Source organism: Limanda limanda, chromosome 6 (assembly GCF_963576545.1).
Source record: "Limanda limanda chromosome 6, fLimLim1.1, whole genome shotgun sequence".
NCBI classification, from domain to species: Eukaryota; Metazoa; Chordata; class Actinopteri; order Pleuronectiformes; family Pleuronectidae; genus Limanda; species Limanda limanda.
Window position 1 is genome coordinate 8377972 of NC_083641.1, and position 26280 is coordinate 8404251.

Genomic DNA, 26280 nt, shown 5'->3' on the forward strand with positions numbered 1-26280 from the left:
CTTTATGAATGAAAATGAATCGTTTTTAATACTGTTATTTACACCATGGCTTCTTCTACAGTGACATGTCCACGTCTCTACCACAGGCAGTGACATGAAGCAGCCATAACACCATAACTCCAGTTACATAGATTGTCACACTTCAGTAGTTAAATGAGATGGTTAAAGATCTGGTAAATCATTACATTACATATTACTTTACATATCATTGAATTGACGCGTTTATCCAAAGTGACTCACAGTAAGTGCATTCAACCATGAGGGTACAGACCCAGAACAGCAAGAATCATGCTGTTACAATTAGTCTTCTGCTGATCACCGGTCAAAGGGCCGATGCCTCTGTTTAAACCACTGATTAACATGTGTGATCCAAGGGACCTCTTAGGATCGAATCTTTCTTCCCCGCTCCATAGACACTTAAGGGCTGACTGAGCAGGACACACACTTTAACTTTAGGTGACTTTGTGGAAATCATTTCACGTCACAGATAGATGGCGAAGACCTGCATTAACCAGAGGCTCTCACCTGGGAGTCACACACAGAGGACCTCAGTAGAGGAGCTTATATGCAACCCCATCAGACAGACCACTACAATCCAAGATCTACATTCAAATAAACAGGCCCATCAACCTGTTTGCAAAGATGTCGTTTATTTAAAAAAAGAAGACGTAGTACGTTTTAACTGACCTTGACACTACTGAGTACAGAGAGAAGAAAAAATAAATAACTTCATGTAGAACGTTTGTCGAATTAACAAGAAGGCTCAAATAATTCAGTTTTAGTCGTAGACAGCGTTTCACAAAATTCAGAAAGTTTCTCTTCACTCAACAACTTTAGCACAAACATCGGTTGCTTAAAGAGAGCACAAGCACATCAGTAGCATCACAGATAAACAAATGGTGACGAGACAGCATTTGTACTTACAGCACATCAGATATATACGATCGTTCAAAGTGTCATCAGTAGCCACCTCAGCTCCTTCTCACCTCTGTTGAGAGTAGCACATGAGTGACAGCTGTTTGTTTTTCCTCAACTGAGCATCCAAAGAGACACACGGACACACTCTCACAGGCACACATGCACACGCACACACACACATACACATACACACACGAAACAAAACAAATAGTTTGTATGTCAATGGTTTTTCAGACTGTCTCTGAACAGAGCACGATCTAATATGTATGGGTAATTGCTTTTATTTTTCAGGGTGTGATGTGGCTGTGGCATGTATAATCTCCGTATTCCTTCCTGACGGTGTCAACCCAGACAGTCACGCCGTGGAGGGTGCCATGGCTGAGGTGATGGGACAGAAGAGCTTGCTGGGCTTTGGTGTGGTGTTGGTGTGGCTGGTTCTGTTCCACCTGCTGGTCAACATCTGGCTGCTTTGTCTGTTCACCAGCCTGCTGGTGGTGCTTGGTGGCTGGCTTGGCTCGCAGGCAGTCCTAGATTCCAACAGTGTGGTTCATCTGGAGAGGTTTATCACACTGGAGCAGGTAACTTTGGAACTCACTTTTCTGGTATTTTGCTTTGTAACCATTTAAAATTGAAATGGTAATACATGGTTGAGATACATATAACCGTAAGACTCTTTGGGGAAATAAGCTTCCTATACTTCACGTCATTCTCATTTTGTCCTTTCCAAATTTCAGGTTCCACCCTCCGTGGAGGCTGATCAACACTTGGACCAAGAGATCCACAACACAGTGAGGAAAATCATCAGGGACTTTGTCACCTCCTGGTACTGCACGGTGTCCTCTGAGACTGGTTTTGAGACAGAAGTTAAAGAGGCCATGATCTGTATGGCCATGGAACTGAAAAACCGTGCAAAACATGTCGACAGGAAGGTACGTTAATGTAAATTCCCCTGTGTTGGCAGCTTTTGCATTCTTTTTATGTCATATGGCCTGTAATAGCTCTTGTTAATATTATCGACAAAACAATAAGTTTACATTTACAGTTGCTTCAGACCCCTTCACTTTTTACACACTGTATTCTGTCGTAGATTAATTTGTAAATGAACAAAAGGGCCATTGCAGCAATATTGACACTCTTAATGATAGAAACAGAATTAATAGAAACCACATTTACTTCTGGAAGACCCTTTAATTTTAATTTCTAAACAATTGGACTTCAGAGGGGCTAGATAAACTTTTCAAATCATTGCAGGAGCTGACTCAGAGGATCCTCGATCTGTTTGGCTGCCACCTGCAGGACTACATCAGAGCGAAGGAGCTGGTGACCGAGCAGCGGATGACCATGAATCGTGAAAGTGACCGGTTGTGGAAAGCTTATTCCAGTCTTACCACACCTCATCTTGCCATGACCAATGACAAAGCGGAGCTAAACTACACCAGAGGATTTGTAGATTTGTTAATGCATGTTTTGGTGCCATTGCCGCACTTGGAGACCCAAACTGGACGGTTTGTTGTTGGAGAGCTCATCACCTGCAATGTTCTTCTCCCTCTTTTTGACAAACTGTCTGACCCTGACTGGTTAAACATCCTTATAATTGAAATATTTGGGAGGTCCAGCAAACCCCAGGAATGCATTGCGACAGAGCCGATGACTCCATCACCACCAACAGATGAATCTGATCTCCCTGCATTACAAGAGATTGCACAGGTTCCTCAAAGGAATACTGAAATTCCTCAAGCACGAGCACAGACTGAAATGTTCCCTGAGGCAGAGATGGCTGAGCTTGCTACCTATGACGTCTTCGACTCAGTGGAGGTGGACTGTCCACAGAATAACACTGAAGAAGAAGAAAGTCCTCCACCCTTTCTAGAGCATTTCTTGAGAGGAAGCAAGTCAAACCCATTTTACCAGGAAAATGATTCGGACCTTGATTCTCCTTTGGCTGAATATAAACAGAGTCCCACCGATTCACTGGTCATGATAGGCCAAGAGGAGGCTTTGGATGACAGATGCAAAGAGTTTACCACATCTGTTGAAAATAACATTGGTCTGGACTTGGAGGATGTTTGTCCCTGTCCATTGGATGGCTCCCGCCAAAGCGTACTTGTGAATTCAGAAAATCCAAATGGCTATGGCCCCTCATCAGTAGGGGCATCACAGGGGACTCCAAGTGTCAGCAGCCTCCCGGACCTGGAGAGGGAAGCCAGTTCCCCACCAGTAAACCCAACCAGGGAGCTTCTCCTGAGCGTAGAACAGACTGGGTTGGGTAACCCTAATGAACTAGTCAGTCCCTCGCAGGTCACTTCTCCCATGCCATCATTCAGCTTCCAGCCCCTCAGCAGCCCAGATGGACCAGTCATCATTCAGAACCTCCGCATCACTGGTACCATCACAGCTAAGGAACACAGAGGCACTGGCTCACACCCCTACACATTATACACTATAAAAGTAAGAAGTGTCCACTTCCTCTGTTCACCAATCATTATTTTGTTAATTTGCGACCCTGTACTTTTCCAGGCTGATAAAGGGCTGAAATATGATAATCCAAAGGGAAAGAAAAGTTTCAAAGAAGAGTTACAAATGAAGAATAGTGGAGTTTTTGACTACTAACAGTGCTGTGTTGTAATGTTATGTTAAATGGATCAACCCCATTTTCCTTGAGTTATTCATGCATATGCACAGGCTTGTGCAACCATAAATGCCGTTCTACTGATTGAGACTTTTTGAAGGAAATGCACCAACAAATATACCAACGTACCAACAAAGAGAAGAATGCAATTGGAAATGTGGTTTGCCACAGCCCAACGTGATGTATTTATTCTTATTTCATCATTGTCCAAGACCCATAGAGGTTTACTTTACATTCGTAAATTATGTTTGAAAGTGTCAACTTCAGAGCTGAAGCACGTTTGACTTGAGTGCTGTGACACACCTCACTTCCATTAATCAACTTCAGCTCAAAGAAGCTGACGAAGTGCCAAATGGAAATAAGAAGCAATAATATGAAGAAAAGTGGCCTCTATTTCCCTCGTACAATTAATGCTTTATGCTGGTTTTAAATTTTAAAATGTTAAATTATCTAGGTCAAAACTATTTATATCGGAATTTAGTTCTAATGTTGGCATTTTGGACACAATCTGTTAAACTGCATTGTTTTTAAAACTAAATTGTATTGAACATTGGTACAATAGCATTAGGCCATAAGACATTTCACAAGCTGTGCCACAAACTGCAGGATGTTCTGACAGGAATCAACAGAATATGTTAAGCTTTACCATTGTTTGTGTTGGTGTTCAGTATGAGACAGCAATGGGTTTTGAGAGCCCAGGAAGCCTCCAGTCCGGCTCTGATGATGCCGAAGTCGTACAGACAACTTTAGAGAATCCCTCTCGCATTCAGCCAGTAGCCTATCACATGGTCAACAGACGATACAGCGAGTTCCTCAACCTGCAAACACGGCTGGAAGAGAAAACTGACCTAAGGAAACTCAGCAAAGGTAGGAGTCTGTCCTTTTTGTCTATTTTATGTAAGAAATTAAAAATTAGAAATCTCTCGTGGATCTTAGGAGCCACTACTGTGCTCTGTGGCCAAGTTATCTTTTATCGTTTTGTCCTATTTATGTTTGTTACTTGAGCCAACAACCTTAATTTTACTGTTATCTTACTGTGCTGTAGGTGTAAAAGGTCCAAGGAAAATATTTCCAGACATGCCATTTGGGAACATGGACAGTGACAAGATTGAGGCCCGGAAAGGACTGCTAGAAACCTTTTTGAAGGTTGGTGGGTTGATATTTTATCACTTAAAGAATTAAGGATTTTTATATATATATGCACATTTTACACAGCTTTTGATCTTTGAGGTTGTAAGCTGACATTCTGTTCTCTTTTTCAGCAACTCTGTGCCATCCCTGAAATAGCCAATAGTGAGGAGATGCAGGAGTTTCTGGCTCTCAATACAGACGCCAGGATTGCCTTTGTCAAGAAACCTTTCATTGTGTCACGCATAGACAAGGTTTGATCCTTAATATTTCACTGTGGTAGAGCTGAATAGTTGAATTCACAGTAAGAATATTGTATATGCTTAGTAATAACTATAATCAGCCACAATGTAAAGACATGATAAAAACTTGTTTGATGGTCTAAGCCTCTGCTGAGGTCATAATAGATTTAAAATGCAGCACGTGTGTGTTTTGTGTGTGTAGATTATGGTGAATGCCATCGTGGACACCCTGAAGACAGCCTTTCCTCGTTCAGAGCCTCAAAGCCCCACAGAGGATAACGAAGCAGAGGTGGATGGTTGGAAAATAAGTTTGGACAAGAAGAGCAAGTAATACAAATAACCAATTATAGCAAACACAAGGGGCTTCACAATAAAAAAATAGCAAAATGAATGCAAACAATAGGTTAGTTAATATAATTTAGTTGTCAAAGGTCACTGTCTCCAAATAAACATGTTTTTTGGCCATAGTTATGACAAAATGTCCCTTAAATACTCATCAAGACAAAATGGTTACATATTATATCCAAAAGTTCAGAGGTCAACTTCACTATTACATCATTACGCAGAAACACTTTTCACCATGTGAGCACTATGACTGAAAAAGAGTTTGTGAACAAATTTCCTTCAAATTGATTGGTCGGCTGAGGCAAACAACCACAAGGTGGTAATTCTATTTACAGATGTTTTCTCTTCATACTCTGATAAATAGTAATAATACTGAAGCTTTATTTATAAAGCACCTTTCAAAACAAAGGTACAAAGAGCATGACATTGGAAAATCAAGACTAGAAAATGTAGATATAGCATTGATTAATGCCTATGTAAGATTGTTCCAAAATAATGGGACCCAACTTCAGAAGCCCGGTCCCCTCTGGTCTTGTGGTCCAGAAAAACCCTGCCTAATGCAGCACTCTACTTTGTAGGGGAGCAGCAACCGTGCAATACAATTAGGATGAAAAAATACTGTAAGTGACTTTGTGGGGATCTTGTCTTGCATGAAAGGGGATTACATTACATTTAATTTCACTGACGCTTTTATCGAAAGAGACTTGAAATAAGTGCATTCAACCACAATCAGGATTTGGGGAGTCTGAACCCGCTCTTTTTTGGACGTAAAAAAAGAGAACATTCATAGCAGAGAACAACAGGATTATGGGACGTATTGATTTTACCTTTGTGGTGAAAACTTTTTTTTTACTCTCAGGTCTCGTCTGAAGTTCAGTAGTAAGAACAGTCCCTCTATGAACGGCTCTGACATAAGACCACCAGTTTTGTTCAGTTTGGAGCAAACCAGCACAGTAAGTGTCTTACATTTGAACGACTGATTTTTCAGAATTGGTTGAAATCTACAGTAACTACATTTTACTCAGTTCTGTTGCATTTTGTTTGCTGGTTGACCCGATAATTTCATTTTTTCACCTTTTCTGTTCCCTCGAAGGTTTTCAGCAGGATGTCCTTGGGAGATTTGCAAGCCTTTATCACCGAACAAGAAAAACTGTGTATCAGAGTTGAGTCGGAGAGGGAGGAGAGCCCAGTGGGCAGAGAATTCAGAGGCTATCTGGATGACAGCTTGAGAGGAAAGCAGAGTCAGGAGCGTGGTAAGAGCAAACTGTCTAGATACCTGAAATGGGAAACACTGGCCTTATGCAAAGGCCAGTCAGGTTGTTAGTTGGTAAATTTCCCAGAGTGACTGTTGGTCATTTTAATCAGAGGACTCACTTCAGAGAACACCAGTTTAAAAGTAAAACCCTTATCATCACAGGTCTTCACACCCAACTGCCAACACAACACCATATGAAGCCGAGTTACTGCTTGTTCTCTGCTGCGTCTACTGACTGAGGACAGGTTCTGAGATTTGAACTGTTGATGGCTTCCTTCTAGACTGCTGGAGGACCTGTCATAACAGTGTTGACACCAGATGTTAAGCGTATATTACAAAGAGAGCTGCTACAGCTGGATTGATGATCCTGAATATTTTTGATCAAATATTGTAATTTACCTGAAATCCCAAATTTGTCTAGAGCCTTAAATGATAAGGCCAGCAATTTTCTGTATTCTTCATATTGTCATCAAATATTTAAAGTCTTATCCTTTAACCTCCAGGCCTCTCATCATTATCTGTGCAATCATCATGTCTGCTTGTCTGCGTCACTCTGGCTTGTCTGCTTTCGTTTTCCTTCGTGTCGGACCAGCAAGCTGACTCACTCCCTGTTGTGTCTTCCTTCTTTCCTGTCTGCTTCACTCACCAGTTTCCATCCACCATCTGATCACAATTACAGCAGCGCCCTCTGATCGAAAGCAGCTTGTGTTTTGCAGTCACTCATCAGACTCACCAGACCAGGTTATATAATTTGGCAACCTTTGGCATGCTGCTGTAGCTGAACAGACATAAGCTCAGGAATTGACTTGATGCGACAGACCTGTTTTTTTTATTTTTTTGTTCTTTCCAAACCAAAAAGTTTCCAAAAACAGTGACATGGGTCAGCCTGCAGCTGAACCCAGTTTGGACTCTGCTCGGCTTTGGCAAACAGCCATCTTTGTTGATGGAAACTATATGTGTTGAATAATGTTTTACATTTCAGCATTATATAACTTGACTCATTGGAGAGGAAGACAGCTGCACCATATGAAAGTGGGACTAAGTGGAGGAGAGAAGTGAAAGTGAACATTTCTCCTTTTGTTTTATTCTAGGTTCATGCTTAAATGTTTTAAATACATTTGTGTCCAGTTTAATTTTCTTTAAAAAGGAAGAACTTTAATATCACATTGTTGTATGCATCCATTTGGGGATTTGGGCTTTTTCTACGATTCTATCTGCAGATCTTCTCCAACTCTGTCAGGTTGGATGGGGGCTGTCGATTTTCAGGTGTCTCGAGAGATATTTGACCGGGTTCAAGTCTGAGCAAGCCAATGCTGCATTGTCAAGGCTGTGATTTTACAGGGTCATAGTCCCGTTGGACAGTGAACTGTCAGCCTAGCCTGAGGTCCTGAGCATTCTGGACCCAGTTTCTGTGAAGGATGTCTTTGTACTTTGCTCTGATCAGCCTTGCCTAAAACCTGACTAGTCTCCCATTCAAAACCAACCCCACAGCATGATGCTGCCCCCACCATTCTTTACTGAAAGGAGGCTATTGGGCTATTGATGAGCTGTGCTTGCTTTTTACAGACATGACACCAGTTTAATCCTTGTTCATCAAACCAGAGATTGAGTCCTTAAGGTGCTATCATTTGGGACCCATGCCTTCGCCCCAACTCTACCCCTTAGCTGTCTTTACCTCTGAGATTGTCCCGCTTGTTGCATCACGCACGTCACCGCTCCATCTTTGTCTGTCACTCATTCACATCGTATGGAAACGATCTTTGCATTTGGTTGACATTGGAATAAGAACTTCTCTGTTTAATTGCATCCCAAATGCATTTATTCCTTGTTCAGGCATCTGGCCATTTTCTCACTCACTCTGACTGTCTTTTTCCAGACAGTCCGAGTGAATGAAGGTTGAATGAAGTGTTCTGAACAGATGCTGCAATGTTCCACAACCAATATAACAGCAGTGTGTTAACATTACACTGAATTTTAAGCAACCCAATACCTACATTCAATCCCTGCTGAATTACTGATACTAAATCAATGGCCTTTCTTTCCAAATATATGTAGTTGGAATTTCCCTCCCCGTTTCTCAAAACAAGGGTAAACACAAACACATTGTAAAAAAAGACTTGCAGCTGTCATGCGCTACACACGCACCTAGTGCAGCTAAGGCGTTATGTTTTCACATGCATGTAGGCCGAGGTAAGAAGGCCGAGAAAGAACCACGCAGAACACGTATATAAAACAAATTAAAATGCATTTTTGAATAGTACTGATTTTTTTCAATATTCAAATTATAGTCAACAATTTTTTCCAACAGCTGTTATTCTCAGAATTAGCTAACTCAAACACCAAAATTGAAAATTGTAAACTGGTTCAAGTTTCAAACATGGTTTAAGTTGTGAGTCACATGACCCAAGAAGAAATAATGTCGTAAAATGTAGAAAGTACCATTGAAAATGCACTGTATATCTAAACTCATCACTCTGAATAGAAAATTAAAATGAATTGAAGAATTCAAGTCAAATCATAGATAGATGGTTTCCAAAGTACACTATTTCAGTGCTATTAACTCAGTAGTATAGAAATTGTATTTATATGGAATATTTTATTTTATCACCTTCTTTGGAATTTAAAACTCAAAAGATTTCTAATCATGTAATTTATATCAGTAATCAAGGAAATTTTCTTGAATTCATTACGAACAGGCGATCCGGTTCACGGCAATAATCACCAACTGTCAGTAATTTCTCCGTTTCTGCCACATGAGGGCAGTATTAATGAATCTATGTAGTGCTGATGTAACAACAGAACCAGACGGTTTATCAGATGCACACTGAAGAAAAGACAACATAATTTTGTAATCTGTCTGTCAGTCTATCTAACACAGTAAGGAATTTATGAGTCTGCAGAGTAAAACCGAGTGTTTTTCTTGTGTCTTGTATGTCGTGGGCACAGCCTCTGAGATGGCGCTGGCTGAGGTGGCTCTGAACATCCTGTGTCTGCTGATGAAGGAGCAGTGGAGCTGGCTGTGCACTGAAAACATTCAGAGGACCGTCAGGCTGCTGTTTGGGACCTTTATTAACAGGTGAAATGCCACATTCATTTGAAATACACAAGTTCAGTCACATGTCTAATAGCAGATGTCAAATGCATCCAAAATCAGTTTATCCATGATTGTGCATCTTCCATTCAACACATTTGGGTCTGGACTTTCGCTGGTGTTTGTGCTTCACACATGACACATTGGCTTCACTTTTGGGAGCCATCATGTCTTCCATCTTTACATACACACTGACAACAGGAAAGGGTTTGTCCTCTGAGCTCAGGTTTCATTTAATTTCCCCAAATATGTTAGTTTTTCTTTCATTTCTCATCCATCTAAACCTTCCTCTGCACCATCACTCGTTGGCTTTGCTGAGCAGGGACAAATTATATATAGTACTGTGAGTTATCTCAGTTAAATCCATCCTGCCATTTTTTGCTGTATTTCTGGGTGCAATGGCAGCCATCTAAATAAAGTAGCTCAGATATTTCTCTGTCCAGCCATGAATTGCAGAGTCTTTCCCAGGGTGTGTGATCAGTGATGATTAAAGAGAGACGAACCACATACAGATCCCTGGGAAGAAAACTCCATCACAGCAAAGATGGTGGTTGTATGACAGATACTCCTCCTCATGAATATCAGTGGAATGGGAGACACAGCTAACTAATGGTGTTCTTGGACTGATGCAGGTCAATCCTTGCACATTTGTTGTAGAAATATTATCTGTGGTAAAAATGATGTAGTGAAGTGTTTTTTAGATGTGATTCAGTACATGCAACTCATATTTTCTTGTGATCATTGAAAGAGCATTGTTATATTGGAGCTTGACATTGTTAGCCTGAAATAACTGCAGCCAAGTGGCGACACTTAAAAAAAAGACTTAGGTATAATCTTGCTGGTGCTGTCATGCTAATCAGACTCCCAAATCTATCTACGCTTACTAAGTCCTTACAATTTATATTGCTGTTGATGAAAACTGTGATAATTTGTGATGGTTGTTTTATTACCCTGTCCTAGCCAGTATCACAGATGATGTTGCACCAATAAATCTGTCTCCCTCTTGTGGCCAAGGCTGCAGGCTGATTAGTTGCAGAAAATCTAAAGGCACTTCAATCCATGGAACTGCCAAACATAACACTGATGATTATAATATGATATTGTAATATAACAGAGAAAAAACCTCACTGAGATTCGACACAAACATTGACTTTACCTATTCTTGGTTATCAGCAGATAGCCGCTGCATTTGCACAACCATCTTTCCTCCTGACTAATGCTGCCATAAAGCATAGCATTTGTTATCTCCCCCCTCACGTCGATTGCCACTGAATGACTCTGTCTTCTCAAAGAGCTTTTACTGGCTTTTTCTCATGCAACAAAATATGCAATGGAAACTTATGCATAGGAGGAATTTTTATCCTCAGCCAGGTCAGGATATGGAGACATATGTTTCTTAGTGGAGATTCCACAGGGAGTGAGAGCTGTTAATGAGCCATAGGGACTTATATACAGGCTTTTGTAATTTTGAATGGTCTAAAGTGTTGATATTCGAAAGCGACACTGATTCCTTGCAGAGGTCTATTTCTTAAAAACTCTGTGGCATCACTTGCCATGCAGTTATTAATACAGAAACAAAACAGCTTTTTGAAAAATATGGAAGGCTTTTCACTTCTGCATTTGCAGTTTATGTGCACATGCATGCCTGCACTATTTGGCCCTTAAGAGAATGCCTGACATAAACAGTGAGGTACATATCTCGTGCTGCCAGTAAACTGAACATGTAGACAATGTTCTCAGGTTCTACTGTTCGTGCTGTGACCTCACGTTCCCTGGGGTGTCAGTATCAGAGTATAATTGCTTCACATTGATGCCGGGCCCCTCTATTTTAAGAAGTTCCACCAGCCAAGCATGAACGACCTTGTACTTTTGTTTAGCCTCATCTATATTAGGCAGCAGTCTGTCAACATGGCAGTGACAGCTCTCAGTGTGGCAGGTATCTCCTCTCATCAACTGATTTCTCTGTGCAGAGGAGACAAGATGCTTTGAATTGCTTGTAATAGAAACACCACATGTTCGTTCTGTTCATTTATTATTTTTATAGAAGAGTTGAAGCAAATGCAAAGTGATAGATAGACCACTTTGGTAGAGGGGGTGAGCCTTTAACCTGAAGGTTCGATCCCAGCCTATTCCGCGTGCTGAAGTTTCCTTGGGCAAGATACTGAACCCAAATTGCCCCTGACATTCGCTTTGAAAATGTGCTGCCAATAGATGCACTGTATGATATGTATAATGAGTGTGTGAATGGGAAAAAACGTTACTGTAAAGTGCTTTGAGTGGTCATCTAGACCAAGAAAGCGCTTTATAAATACAGACCACTTACCATTTACAAAAAAACATCAATAAATAAAAACAAAACAAATGAACAATAAAACTTTCCCGGCATGGAGTTACATAAAAGCGAAATGCAGAAATCAAGCAGGAATACCTAGAAAAAAATTACACAAAAGCTCAATTTAAAAACCTCTCTTGTAAATGGAAAAAGGGATTAAAGAATGATGTGAATAATTGTTCAAAATGTTAGCATATGTCAGGGTGCTTTAATGTGTCCTGGCCACAACCTTTGGGTTTTAGCCAGTGTTAAATGATGTTTACCAGAACAATGCTTGGGAATATCTGAATGCACTCCATCGAATTAAGAAACACAAAAGACAAAAGATGTTGGTATTTTATATTTTTCCATTCGTAGCTAATCCTGAAAGCTGCCAGTTTAGCTGCAGGGCAGCAGTGTTGGTGGATCCAGCATCATGGTGCAGACTCGCTTATGTTTCACCTCTCATCCAAGAGGCTTCTTCAGTTCTCCAACTGCAGGGGTGATAAGACACTATGAGATGTTGGGATGATGAAGAAAGTAGAATGGCACTCAGTAGAGTATCTTCAATCAAGAAACGAACCTACTGTAGATAAAACCTACGTACGGGAGATAACTGAGGAGCTCAGTGGAGGAAGTGGTTGTGCTTTCACTCTGTCCTTTATGTTATAACAAGCCATACACCTCATTGTGCATTACTGCTCACACCTGTTTTTTAAAATTAGAAGTGGACCTGTTGTCTGTTTTGGTCCATTCTTCTCATTAATAGACATTTATCCACACAATATCTCATTGAGCTTTTTTTTGGACAGCTGTTGGCTGGAGGGAAATGAAAGCTGAAGGCAGCAAAATCAATGTATCCAGGCCAGTCCACTGTTTCAGTGGATGCACATATCCCAGAATCTAATTCAGAACCCAAAGTGAACAAAGCAAGTGTGTGCTTCTGTGAAACCAGGACCCAATGTACGGTGGCCAAATCCTGTGTGTTTTTGGGACAGATCTGGCTGGAAATGACGGCTCTCTGCTCATATAAATGAGGTCCAAGGTGAAGCTGTCGTTTGGGAGATGTCTGATTTTTATGGACTGGAAAGTGAGACAAGATCAGTATAGTTTTTTTCTCTTAGACAGTCTGGATGGAAATTCCAATTGGAGCCAGATTGTTGTCAGTTTTTAGATGAACTGTGTCTAGATGAAGCAGAGTATAGCCACTTTGTGACAACATCACAAGCATTTCTAAGGATTCTTAACGTTCTTTTTTCTAAAATGTGTCGGTAAATGTTTGGCTTCATTCACTTTCCATATAAAAAGGTGCGTAAGTTCCAGTTGGTGATCGTCTTGAGGCAAAGCTTAATCTGTATAATTACTCAGTTTCGCATCACGGACAGTGTCAGCCTTTAAAGTGTGTGATAGATATATGAGTCAAAAATACACATTGAGACACTGGCTTACATTCTCTGGACAACAGTGGCTGTACTCATGTGTTGTTGAAAATGTCAGTGGTTTCATCAAGATCCATAAGTTGCTCCCTGGCAAATATGTTAAGTTATGTTATGTCACAATGTTTTTATTTGATGCCATAAATATAAAATTGATGGATTTTGCCTTCTACTGGATCACCTCTGCCCTACCAGTCTGTAGCTGCACCTGTCATTGTATGACATGATCCTTTATTTTTACTCCCTTAAATCGCATATTAACACTTCCATAAACAATTCAGTTCACAGCTTGATGAGGTGGTGGTGAGGTGAGGATGAAGGGGAGCATGGAGGCTTTAGAGCTTGTCAACAGTTGTCATAGAGAACGCTTTCACTCTCCGTTTTCTTTTGCTCTCCCTGCCTCTGCTCCAGCTACACTGTTAATTAATACACAGGCATCTCCATCTGACATCCAGTGGGTTGCTTGGGTTTCACTGGCGGTGAACAACAAGCAGTTTGGCTTTGGGGAAAGTGGTTTCTTTCTCACTGCTGCACAGTTTAGCCAATGACCACATTATGGCATTTGGAGAGAACTCAGAAGATGTGGTCTGAACTCCAATATAAACCAAACAAAACATTATACTGGCTTTTATAAGTAGTATATTTTAATGTATGATTTATTATATAGTTCACTGGCACAGTATGTCGTAATTTATTTTTTCTTTCCGAGTCGACAACTAGCTGAACGGTGAACGGGCTGGGGTGTAAGCTTTGACCATGGCAGTAATTATCTTTTACCACAGTTTCATTGCATATCTGTTGAATATGCCACAAACATAAATATTTGCAACACTTAGTGTACCTGTTATGAATAGCAATTCATGAAGAAAGGCCCCCTCTGTAACAATCTTGTGTTAATTAGAGCACCTTGAAATGCTGTTTTAAACATTAAATTTCAGCAATTAAAGGTATACAATACCAGTATTTTTAATAATAACAATACATTTTCTTTGTATAGCACTTCTAAAAGGTACTCAAAGGCGCTTAACATTGTAAAAACACTGACAATTATCACAATAACATTAATAATAACAATAATTGCAAATGGCTTAATTATTGAAGGATGTATGTATTTTTTAAGTGATTGTCTGTTCTATTTACTGTTATATGTCCTGCTGATGAATGTACACACAACAAAATAACATTTTATATTATATTTGTCATTTTATCTTTATTTATAGAGAAACATTGAAGAGTCCAAAAACAGGGTGAGAAAGACGTGTAGGAGACGGTCGTTTTTTTTTCTATTGTTGAAGGGTGGTAGTTGCATAGATCCATTGCATTGATTCCTTTTGAGCTTTCATCAGTAAGCATAACGGCATGTAATTTTTGTTGGACGTAATGTTGCAGCACAGTGCATCACCATGCAGACACACTTTACGGCTCCAGCTAGCTAATGGTGTCATGTGTTGAGCAAATCCATATGGAGTGATGTTTACCCATGTCATTTGCCAGTTTGTCGTTTGTCTGGTGTTGGCTTGACACCTTGTTCTCCAGAGAGAGAAGAATATTTGGTTCAGGCACTGTGGTCTAAAATTACTCTTTGGACGAATATTTGTAGCTAAAATAGCCATCTGTGTCTGGCTGTGAAGACGAGACCGTTTTAGTCTAGTTGTGACTTCATTTCGAGAATTTATTCTTGTGGACATGGTGTTTCATTTGTAGCTCTGCCTGACTTAACAAGTGTCAGAGATCATTTTTCATCCTGTCTTAAAATAACAGAAGACCTCATGCCTTGTTGCAGTGTGAAGACCCAAGGATTCTCAGCGAGAGCGATGTGGGGAATCCAGGGACTAACTCTTCTCAATGATTGGACCCAAAACAGTGGTCTCTCTTCGACCAGGGATAAAACATCTGGTTGTTTTTCGCTGTGAGGAGGTGATACCAGAGTCTTGTTTTCTTTCTGCTCTGGTGCTATGTGCTGACATGTGGGTCCTAATGCCAGACATGAGATGCAAACAGAAGAACCCGCATGGAAGCTCCAAGCTTCTTCTGTCAGCAGGAATTCACTCTGAGGCTGAGTGGGCTGGTGGTCAGACGTGATAGATTTGGCATTGGATGGAAAAGCTCCTTGTTACATAATGGTGCGAGCTACCAGCCTGTGTTGAGAGGGGGAGGTGTGGTATCCTCAGACAGGCTGTTCCTGTGATGAGGCAGATTCAGACAGCTTGTATCTCACGCTGTGTTTCAGCCTTTTTTACTTTATTATTTCTCTGAAGACATTTCTGAACTATGAATGTAGACTTCTGTTACAGGCTGAGAGTATTCTGCAGGTTTGTTCGAATGACTCCAGACCTCCTTAATTTTGTCTAGGGGACATCATAGATCAATTACCTGGGTAACTTCCTGTCGAGCTTATGAAACACACTTATCCCTTCAGCCTCTGTGCTTCCAGCCTCAGCCTCATTTATCCTTATTTAGTGTTGTGAAGTTATAGTTACATGGCAATCCTCCCCTGGCCAGACATGAAAGGTAATACCGGTCATTATTGTCTCCACATTTGATAAAGTTAGTTGAAGGACATGTGCTTCAGTGCTGGAACACTGCTGGGATGTTTGCAGTGGACTTGATGCATAATAAACACTAAATAAGGCCCATTGGCCCCTTCACATCTCTGGGGTGTGTTTTCAACCCTCACCTGAGCTGGGGCTCTGAGATGTGGCTCCTAAGTCATGGTTCATCTTCTGTCTCCGGAGACATACTTGTGCAAGTAGGTCTGTTGAAAACTGGCTGTAGGCTTATTTTAGCTCAAACGTGACCTGGTTATACTTGTCTGTGTTCTCCATAAATGGTCACTAAAACAAACCCCGGTGGAGTCTTACACAGACATAGTTTCAGGACAGCTCAGCTGATTTATATTAATTTGAGTTTTCTTGCATCACACATTACTGATTTCCTGCCAAGTATTTGAAGCATCCCCCCTTTATCTTGATGCTGCTGATTTTAGGAGCTGAGCCCAACAGTTGTTAATTTAATCAGTTGATTTAAACCCTTGAGCACTTGTGAATGTAGCTGGTCTTTATCTTACAACTTTGAATAAATATGCCTGATCGTGGAAAAACCTCCATAGTGTCTTCCAGAGGTTTCTAAAGACACATGGTACTAATGGAGGCCTTGTAAATGAAGGGTGTTATGACTAAATGTCAAACTCGAAATTCCTTTTTGCTAAGAAATTGGTATATACATCCTGGAAATATATTTGTTGGTTATTGTGTCAAACCGTTTCTCAGCATACTAGAAAAAATGTTCAGCGGATGTGGTTTATCGATAAAAAAATATGCAGTAGCTTTCAAAGGAAACAGATCTTGCAAATAAATCATAATGTATGTGAGGCACGTGAAGCAAATGTCACTCAAGCTTGCGAGGAGACTATAATGTTACCAAATATTATATATCTGTTTTCTGGCTGGGTACGATCTCTACTTCTGCAGTGGCTTTGAGGAAAGGGAAACAAACAATTCACATTTGCATATCCCAGATTTCTAAATAAATGTAAATATATGTTGATCATTTAATTTCCTCATACTCTCTGTGATCAGGAATACTGGACATGTACAGTACTTCATTCATTCATTCATCTCAACTGGACCCATGCAGAATAATCTGCAAACACTAGGTGGACCCTCTCCTAAGGCAGAATGGCTCAGTGGGTAAAAAATAATTTCTTGAGGCTCAAGTATCATTGTAGATTATATTTTCTCACAAAAAACTTGATAAGAATTCAAATATCATTGTGACTTTTAAGATATAATATTTAACAGTTCTTCCTTTAGATGTCTAAAAAATACCATAAATATGTTATATATTTTGTTGACTTGCGTAATAACATGATCCAAAATGTTTCCAGCAATGTTCAAACTCAGAGAAATCCCCTATTTTTACTCAAGGTAACAAAACATTTAATTTTGTTGGCTTTTTAATCCCATCATATCCACTTTGATATGTAGGTGATATGTATTCCATGTCGAACTCTCTCTCTTCCTGAGCTCATTTTGGGCTGGCACTGCCTCCTCTCTACCCCTGCTGCTTGTGTACCTTTGGAAACTCAAAATGCAATGCTTGAGGGGATTTTCCTCTCAGGATTATAGTGTGTCACCTGCACTGTAAAATCTCTTTCCTGGCAAGCCCAGCAGAGGAGCTGGGGTAATCACTAGCAGAGAGAAGAGCTGGCTTTGTCCCTGTGTTCTTTCGTGAGAGCCCGCATGTTTTTCTCTCAGGCGGCCTCAGGTCAGCGACAGTCACCTACTGCACAACACTTTTCTTTATGATTATTGTTGTATAGCCTACCTAAAAAGGCCAGGAATGAGGAATGAGGACACACAAATCTGCATGAAGTTTGTAAAGTTATCAGGCTCACATACCAGATTGATGACAAATCCCCACATTTGTATCAGTATGACTTTAAAACAGTTACACTTCACGCTTTGTTTCTAGCCCCATTAGTCTGGGCAAGAGAGAGCAGAACTTTGGTTAAACACTCTCCTATTGCATGAAAGATGTCGTTGACAGTAGAGCTGTTTGTTTTCATGGTAGCAATAATGCTGCACCATGTTAGACTCAACCTGACCACAATCTCTCATATAGAATTACTTGGCATTTGTCAGCTCTAATTGGTTGAAAGCACACAGCTGTGTGTGTGTGTGTGCGCACGCACGCTCGCGACCCATCTCAGTGTTGGTCTTGTGTCAGTTTGGGTATTAATGTGACATGCATGGAGCCAAAATGTCATTAATGTTGATCTCTGTTGGCCACATGTGATTGAATTGGTGCTGAGGGTTATTATGACGCCACGTGTCTGTGTTGACCAGCCACGGGGAAACGAGACACCAAAAGTGTCCCAGTAAAACCAGGCCCAGCACATACTGTACGGCAAACACTCAAACATAACACAGAGAGACAGAGCTGACCTCAGACAGCAGGACAGACGGCTGTAAAACAGCAGCAGTTACCGTTCATATCTGTGGTGTTCAGACCTGCAAGGATTGGATCTATCCATCCATTATCTATATACTATTACATGGCTTCTTCAGACTCACTTTGCACACATTGAAGGAGGTGGAGTCTGCTGTTACCTGCCTGCTCTGATTGAATCATTGGACCAGTTCCCCTCTCATTATTGATTACTTTCAAAATTAAAAAACAATCGAAAGATTGTAAACACAGTACATTTATAAATTGTGTAGAAGTAGAAAGTACTGATATTTGTTGATTTATAAGTGCAGTAAGAGTGAAAAGTACCTGAACATAAATCTACTTAAGTGAAATTCAGATACATGAAAAGTATACGTTAGTGCAGTAACAAAGTATATGAAGCCTACTTTGTTAAATCCCACCACTGCCAGCTGACGTTTTGTGGTTCTGATTTAGCGATCAGTACTTTTCCTATGGAAAGTCATTTGAGTGTTTTTCTTCCCTTATGAAGCGTCTGGTTCGAGCACATGATTAGATTGTTGTATTTTAACAGATGTAGTGTTAATCTTAGCAGTCTCGTCTGTCTATAACTGTGATGGCTCTGAGTTGAGGGTTGGCTGTGAACATGGGACAATTAGCACTTCATCACATTGACTGACATCTAATTTGATCTCTGCTTCTCCGTCTGAACACAGTTGCTTCCGATGACTTTTACTTCTCCTGTTTGAAATGGCCTGTCTGTGGGGGTGAGACTGTCCTTTAACAGCCCCACCCACATTTGGATAGGATTTAATTCTGGAAAAGGGAAGGCATAACTTTTTTTATAATGTGTATGCTGGTTATAGATTTTCTTTATTTTATGACTACATTTGTCTGATATTTTCCTCTCTATTTCTGTATCATTTACAGAGACAGATATCTAGCTGTTTTCCGGTTTATTCAAATGCCGTTAAAACAGACGGGGGTCAAGTGATATTTTTTTAACTAACCACATTGTGTCATTTGTAGATTGATAACGTGCTGCTGATGCTGTTGCTCTGAAATCATGATGGGGATGGAAAAATGATCTCAACCAACCCCCTGGAATATAAATCCCAACCAAATGAGGCTATAGGGGAGACTTGCTTACTTGAGTAGTTACGACTCAGTGTTATTGTTAGAAATGTGCTGTGAAGACACTGAAATCATATATATATATATATATACAGTATATCATCCACAAATGTGAACAGTAATAAAGCCGATTCAGTTTCATGTTATGAAATACTTTGACTATAAAATCTCCATTGTAGATAAACCAGGTATAGGATGAACACATATTCTAACTTCACCCTGCAACATAGACTGTTTTTAAAACTCTGCACATAACATCCAGCACACAAACAATACAAAATTACAGTATATTGTAGGACTAATTCTGAGGTAGCTCCAGAGCATCAACACAGGACAAGAGAACAGACAGACAGACACTAGTTATATTAATCGGGTTGATATTAAAAAACTGGTGTGCATGTAAATGTGCTGCTCATATTTTGAGAGGTATTTTGTATTGATTTTTTCATATTGTTTGTCCTTGTTTAATAGTGGTAGTACAGACATACAACACATTTGGTATAGAGTAATGATGCGTGGGTCCTGTTCTGGGCGTCTGTTTTTGTGTTTTTTGACATCAGCTTAATTTCTGCAGTCAACAGCTTAATTGGTGTTTACTACACAGCAGGATGTTACAGAGTGAATGAAGTAGAATCTGTCGAGTCCACTCCTCTGACTTCACCTCCCAAGATAACACTCATCAACTTAATTGCCTGTCATTGGCTTTATATCCATCCACTCATTACTTTGACGTCAATATGAGGCCTTTTGTGTTTGTTTTTGAGATAAGGAGCTAGTGATGTTGTTGTTCCTGTTGCCTAGATATAGTTGCAAAAGAAGAGGGTTCAGTGAGATGACGTGATTGAAAGAGTGCCAGTTAAACCTCAAAGAAAACATGATGGAAATAATGACACATGTGTTTCATGTATAAGGGTGATACAGTCTCCTTATGGCTTTACACAGATCTGATGTTTGGTCTCTTCATTGAAACACACTGGAAATAGCGTTTAACTTCTTCATGTTCACATTTTTTAATTTTTGCTGTTTCCTCTCACGTGTTTGTCTCACCAACAACAGTGATGCACACAGTGAATTCAGAGAAGGTTGTATGTGTTGATCCTGCTTTCTGTGTCATGTTTCCCACGTGTTAAGCTCTGAAAAAAGCTTTGATATTTTGGGCAGAAGTAAAACTAAACTCATTAGACTCAGATGCCAAACCTAAGATATGGGAAGGTAAAGCAAGAAAAACAACAGACTTGTCTCATGAATGGGGATAGACTCACTTTCACCTCAGGCATTAGATAATTTGTTAATTTGCTGTTTTCGACTCCGTTTCCTGAGTCTGTGCTCAAGTTTTTTTCTGTTTCACATCTTGTTTCTCTCTGGATGTAGATGGTGTCATGTTATCCAGTAAAACAGGCAACATGGAGGAACCTTTCTTTTTTCCATCAACAAGCTCTGTCTGTCTGTTACAGAACCTGATGTGTGGACTTTTTTCACTCTGTGCTCTCATGAATTCAGTATCTTGAATTTTGACAGTTTATTTCAAATGAATACACAGGTTTTTATTATGATTAGCGACAAAACTACTTACTACATCCAAATTCTTTCAAATCTCATTGACTCTAGAAATCATACCAAAGGATCAGAAGGGAGCAAATTTGGGTGGAATATTTTAATAGAAAAATGTCCCATTGATCAGCTAAAACTTTAGGCAACCTGATAATCCCTCACTGCGCTTCAGCTCTTAAGTGGAACTGCCTGCCGGGTATTGTCTCTGTCTTTCTCTATTTTCAGGTGAAGAGACAAAAATCATCATCAACCTCCTCAGTTCTTAATCAGCCACAACAAAAATACATTTCTTATTACTGGTGATAGGTTACGATGCCTTACAACAAACCCATGCTATCCGCTTTTATACATCATTTAGAAAATAGGACAAGATGCATCTATCTATATTTTTTAATTTAATTTTTGCCTTAAATGTCCCCTTAAAGTCAACATAAAATCCAACTATATTCTCTTAGTTACAATGATGCTGCAGCTATTGTGCAAATTCCCTGCAGCTCCCCAAGCCTGTAAAAACTAAACACATACCTTTGTTAGAGGACCCCCCCCCCCCCTTCAGCCAAGTATTTCACAGTAACTTATAAGAAATATTATATAGAAACCAATTACTTTTTAATGGTGTGTTTACTACAGCTCTTAATTACTACCTCAGGTTTTCTGTCTGGACTTAAGGTCGAAGCTCAACGACAACATCACATTTAGTTTTCAAGTAGTTTATGAGAGTGAAGGATCTGGAATGAATGTAAGGAAATCCAAGGTGCCATCATTCAATAATACCACAGAAATGATGTATTTACAGTTTTGACCAAATAAATACATAAACGATAACAAACATAAATTTCAACAGTTCAGGCGGCTGGCGGTGTGATGGTGTCAGGACTGTTTTTCTCGACTCACTTTGGGCCTTAATATCTGCACAATCATGGTTTGAATGTAACAGTCTGATGATTGTTATTGACTTTGTTCATCTCTTTACAGCCGCAGTTAACCATCTTCTAAGGTTTACTTCATGCAGGATAGAACACGACTTAACAAAGTAAAAGTCTCCAAAAGGTGTCGTGAACGTGACAGTGAGTTCAGTGAACCTCAGTGATCCCCTCCGTCACCACATGTGGTAGAACAGCAGATTGGAAGCATAACTGTGCAGCTAGCCAATCTGCAGATATGATGTGAGGCAGTGAGGAAAGTTTCCAACCTCTTGTGGAATCAATGATATGAAGAACTGAGGCAACGAGAGGAACTACCCAGTGTCAGTCTGGTGTTTCTAATAAAATGCACAACTTTACAGAAGCTACTGTCCAGTCTGTATTTATTTATTTTAGCCCTGTACCTTTGTGAAACAGATGGATGGATACTGCATTAAACTAACAAGTCTCAGTTATAATTTTAGTGGGTTTACGTCAATATCGAAAAAAACTGTTTGCGCAGCAGTGCCCTTAACATCAACAGCTTGCTGATGTCTGCTTTAAAAAACAACTGTTCCCTGAAGTGAAGGTTGTGACATCTTCATTTAAACCAGTGTGTTCTCAAACTCATTTTGTGGCTGTCACATAGAAAGAACAACAGCAATTCCTCTAAAATACCACTATTCAGAAGTTGTAGCTTTTTTTTATTATTGAGAAATGGTTCAAGGGATGTTGACAAAATCTTCTTGAAACTTGAAGACTCAAAATCACTTTTAGTGATGGTGTTTTTTACACCAATCTAGATCTAGGAGAAGCCAAATTATAGATTGGCTTCTCCTGCACAAATACCATGAAAATAAGCACAAACGTTGAAGCCAGAAATGGCAGCTGGCACAACTTTTTCCTCCAAAGCTTCTCTGCAAATTGGTGAATGGCCAGAAAAAGCTAATGAAATAACTTTATTAGGGCCCACATGAAGTAAGCAAACATTTAGCAGAACATTAAGCCCTGAGGGAGGTCCTTGGTTTTCTGAAGCTTTAAACAATGTTGCATCACAGCATCTGCATGGCATTAAACATTTCAGGGTGTCTGCAAGTCTTGGAATCTCACAGGATCTGAAATGACGCTAAAACCTTGATGGCATTGAACACCATTATTCTGCATGTAAGTAGTAGCTGTGTCGTCTTTAAGACAACTGCCAATTGTCACCTTCACAGGCTTGACCCATACAATGCTTGAGCTACACTGATGTTATTTTTAGCTTTGGCTGTGTTTCCACTCCTCCTATGGTAAATCTTGGTTAGGGGAAAAGGTCAGGTTGGTCAGAACCCAAGGGTTGAATTTACTGATCATACGACCCTAAATCCAACAGTTATATGGAATATTTCCGGGGAATGGGCTCAGTTTGAGATTGCTTCCAGACTGTGCTATAGGCTGCGCTCCTCTGCTAAGCCCTGCCTTTCAAATCCGTGTGGGAATGCAGTGAGGCACGGGTTACCTCTGATAGGATTGTCTGGTCTGAGGACAAGATCAGTCAGTACTTGTCAGGTTAGGCGTGATGAAAAGGTCACAGCTCACTGAACTTGCAGAATGTCTTGTGGGACCTTAAAGTCAGCAGGTTAATCAGCTGTTGCCGAGGTCACGAGACACTAGACACACTTCTTTGCAGACAGAAGTGTTCCAGCCCACCCAGATTCCAAATCCCCACATATTTGGGTAATGGCCAAAACCAAGGTCTCCAAACATGAGTAACAGGAAGAATATACCCTACCTTGATCTAAACGTTGGTTCTAACTTGATATCACTGTCATGTGTTTGTGAATTTCAGGTGGCTAGATGTGAGCGTAGCCAACCTGACGTCCACAGGGTTCTGGGTGTTCTACCTGCAGGTCATACAGGAGGCTGTATGGCCCGGTGGAGCTCTGCCTACGACCCTTCAACTTGACCGCAGCCAGCAGGAGAAGGACAGCACCAGACAACAAGCCCTGCACTGTCTGATGAGACTCTTACCAGGTACATTGAACAGACAAGCACTGACAAGATGAGGTCAATAGTAATTACAGGAAATAGTGACTAGGCCAATTAAAGACTACTGTGCTGTGATTTCACTTGTAAATTTGCAGTAAAAAAATGTTGTCCTTTTAAACTAAACAACTCCATTACATACAACAATGAATAAAACCTAAAATAAATCCTCAAAAGTCTTTATGTTCTTGCATAACAAAAAAATAACCCTATCAGACATTACATACAAATAAGCCACAACCACCAAAACATATCAGTAACAGCCTCCAATGTCCAGCATCAGTTAGGCTGTGTTGTACTGTATGCTGTGCACACACATGCATGCACCCTGACAAACATATGCAAACACATACACAGCCAGTTACAAAACTATAGATAATTCTCCATATTATTGTGTTTTTACAGATCTGGTCTCAGACATGTTGGGACAAGACAAGTGCAAACTGAGCTGGCAGATGGCACTGGACTCTCTTCAAGACCCCTACATTAACAGGTGAATATACTGTATAATTTTGATGGTCCCTCCCTTTTTGAAATGTAGCCAAGATGGTGGTGGTTGATGGTGCTGTTCTGTTTTCCCTCTGTGCGTTGTGTTTGATGTCACAAATGCATTAGAAACTGAGAAGCTCTCTCACCTTGCTATTGCTGCACTTTGCATGATACAAAGCAAAAAACAAACAGCTGTCGCACGTTGTTCCAAAGATGTAAAAACCAAGTATTGAAACGTTCTTGGCTGTTTACGTTTAAACGCTCAGATGTTCAATGCGCATCATAACATAGCACTGCAAAAGTGCCTCGTCAGCATCTAGACTGCCAAAATAAAGGGCATCATGTTTTGATCAGACCCTGTCGGAGCCAAACCCAATAACACGGATCTACTGCAGAGTCATTTGACCTGGGAGAGAGTAGCGATTGTATCCATTCTCATTACAGCCAAAAGACAGATGTTATTGGAGAGTTTTGACCAGTAGAAAAGGGGCTTATGTTAAAATGCTGGAGTTAGCAAGAAACCACTGTGCCCAACAACAGGCTCACAGAGCTACTAGCATGGCTGTAAACTCTGATTCGACATTGTGAAAGTCTCATAATCAAAATTCTGACTCTGTAGAGGCAAATCTGTGCAGTTTTCTTATCATGAAATCATCCTACAGCATGTATAGGATATTGAAATTGTAATTCCAGTAAATAATGTACGGCATGTCAGTAAGAAGATCTCCGCCGTTGCAAAACACCATGTTCTTCTGGCCTCTCTGCTCCAATCTGAGACAGAGAGAAGTGTGATTCTGTTGGAAAGACCACCTCTAGTAACAATAATGACACCACAGCATTCGCCCACCTCACAGGTCATGTCCCCTTTGATGCCAAAACTGTGCTGGATGATCCTCTTGCATGTGGCTGCGTGCTCTGTGCACTCAGATGCAATTCACATTGTTTGATGATGGAGGAGCTGGCTTGCGTTACCAAGCAGATGCATCTAATTAAGCGGCCTGGGAGAGTGTGAGCTCACTCCAGAGATAGAAACACACTCGGCATCATACAGCGAAGACTCGTTTGTCCACTAAACAACAGGCTGTTGACTGAACTGTTGTTTAGTCTCTAGCTCTTGACTAAACAACAGTTTAAGGGTCGGAAATGGTTCACAGATGGAAACAAACCATACGTTGTTCCCTTCGATCATGATGCTAACCAGGGGACGAGAAGCCTTCACTTTTCCAACATTTCGTTTTTACAAAAAATTGTTGAATTTTGATGGCCACTGGTTTCAAACGTATTGTATGTAATAATGTCCTTTGTAATCATGGACTATATCATTAGTCAGCAGTTTTGTCTCAGTTTTGTGCGAGAGCCTCCTGACCTCCCTTTAGCTCTAACATGGACAGGGAGCACATTGGATACACGTAGACAGATACAGAATATATCTTTTCTTTATCACATTCAGGTGACTTTGTTACTTCTGGTGTTGAACATCAGGATAAGAGTAGGGACATCTACGGGAGGATTGGACAAATTACGTTGCAGTAAATCATTATTTAGGCCAATTTTCACGGAGTGTCTGAACTTGTCGCCCTCTGTTACCACTCTGCTCTGCTTCGTCATCATTTCAGTGATATGTTTGCATGACGATTGCTTCATCAAAAGGCAGCTTTTTACCCAATTTTCCTATATGAGCCTTTTAGAGTGTGAGTGTTACTGTGTTCGAACCACCTTAATTGGGTGGATGTGGACTTAAGGATGAACAAATAAGAATTAAGAGGTTAAAGGTGATTGTGATGTCTTTTGGTCCTAACTCAAGAATTCATACGCCAAATAGGCTAAAATGCTCTTAATATACCCTTCATCAAATTCCTTTAAAGTCTTCATTATATACCTCATGAGTCTGGAAA

General features: G+C 40.3%; 1 protein-coding gene across 1 annotated transcript in view; it reads left to right on the forward strand.

Annotated features, from left to right (window-relative positions):
- snx19b (sorting nexin 19b) overlaps positions 1–26280 on the forward strand; it is a gene marked incomplete at its 5' end in the record, with an annotated part of 31060 nt that overhangs the window by 780 nt on the left and 4000 nt on the right. The window contains 12 exons of the mRNA XM_061073551.1: positions 1210–1496; positions 1653–1847; positions 2170–3366; positions 4216–4414; positions 4593–4693; positions 4810–4929; positions 5120–5244; positions 6122–6215; positions 6356–6515; positions 9464–9593; positions 23700–23884; positions 24302–24389. Coding sequence (XP_060929534.1) covers positions 1210–1496; positions 1653–1847; positions 2170–3366; positions 4216–4414; positions 4593–4693; positions 4810–4929; positions 5120–5244; positions 6122–6215; positions 6356–6515; positions 9464–9593; positions 23700–23884; positions 24302–24389 — 2881 coding nt within the window. The remainder of the gene's footprint in view (positions 1–1209; positions 1497–1652; positions 1848–2169; positions 3367–4215; positions 4415–4592; positions 4694–4809; positions 4930–5119; positions 5245–6121; positions 6216–6355; positions 6516–9463; positions 9594–23699; positions 23885–24301; positions 24390–26280) is intronic.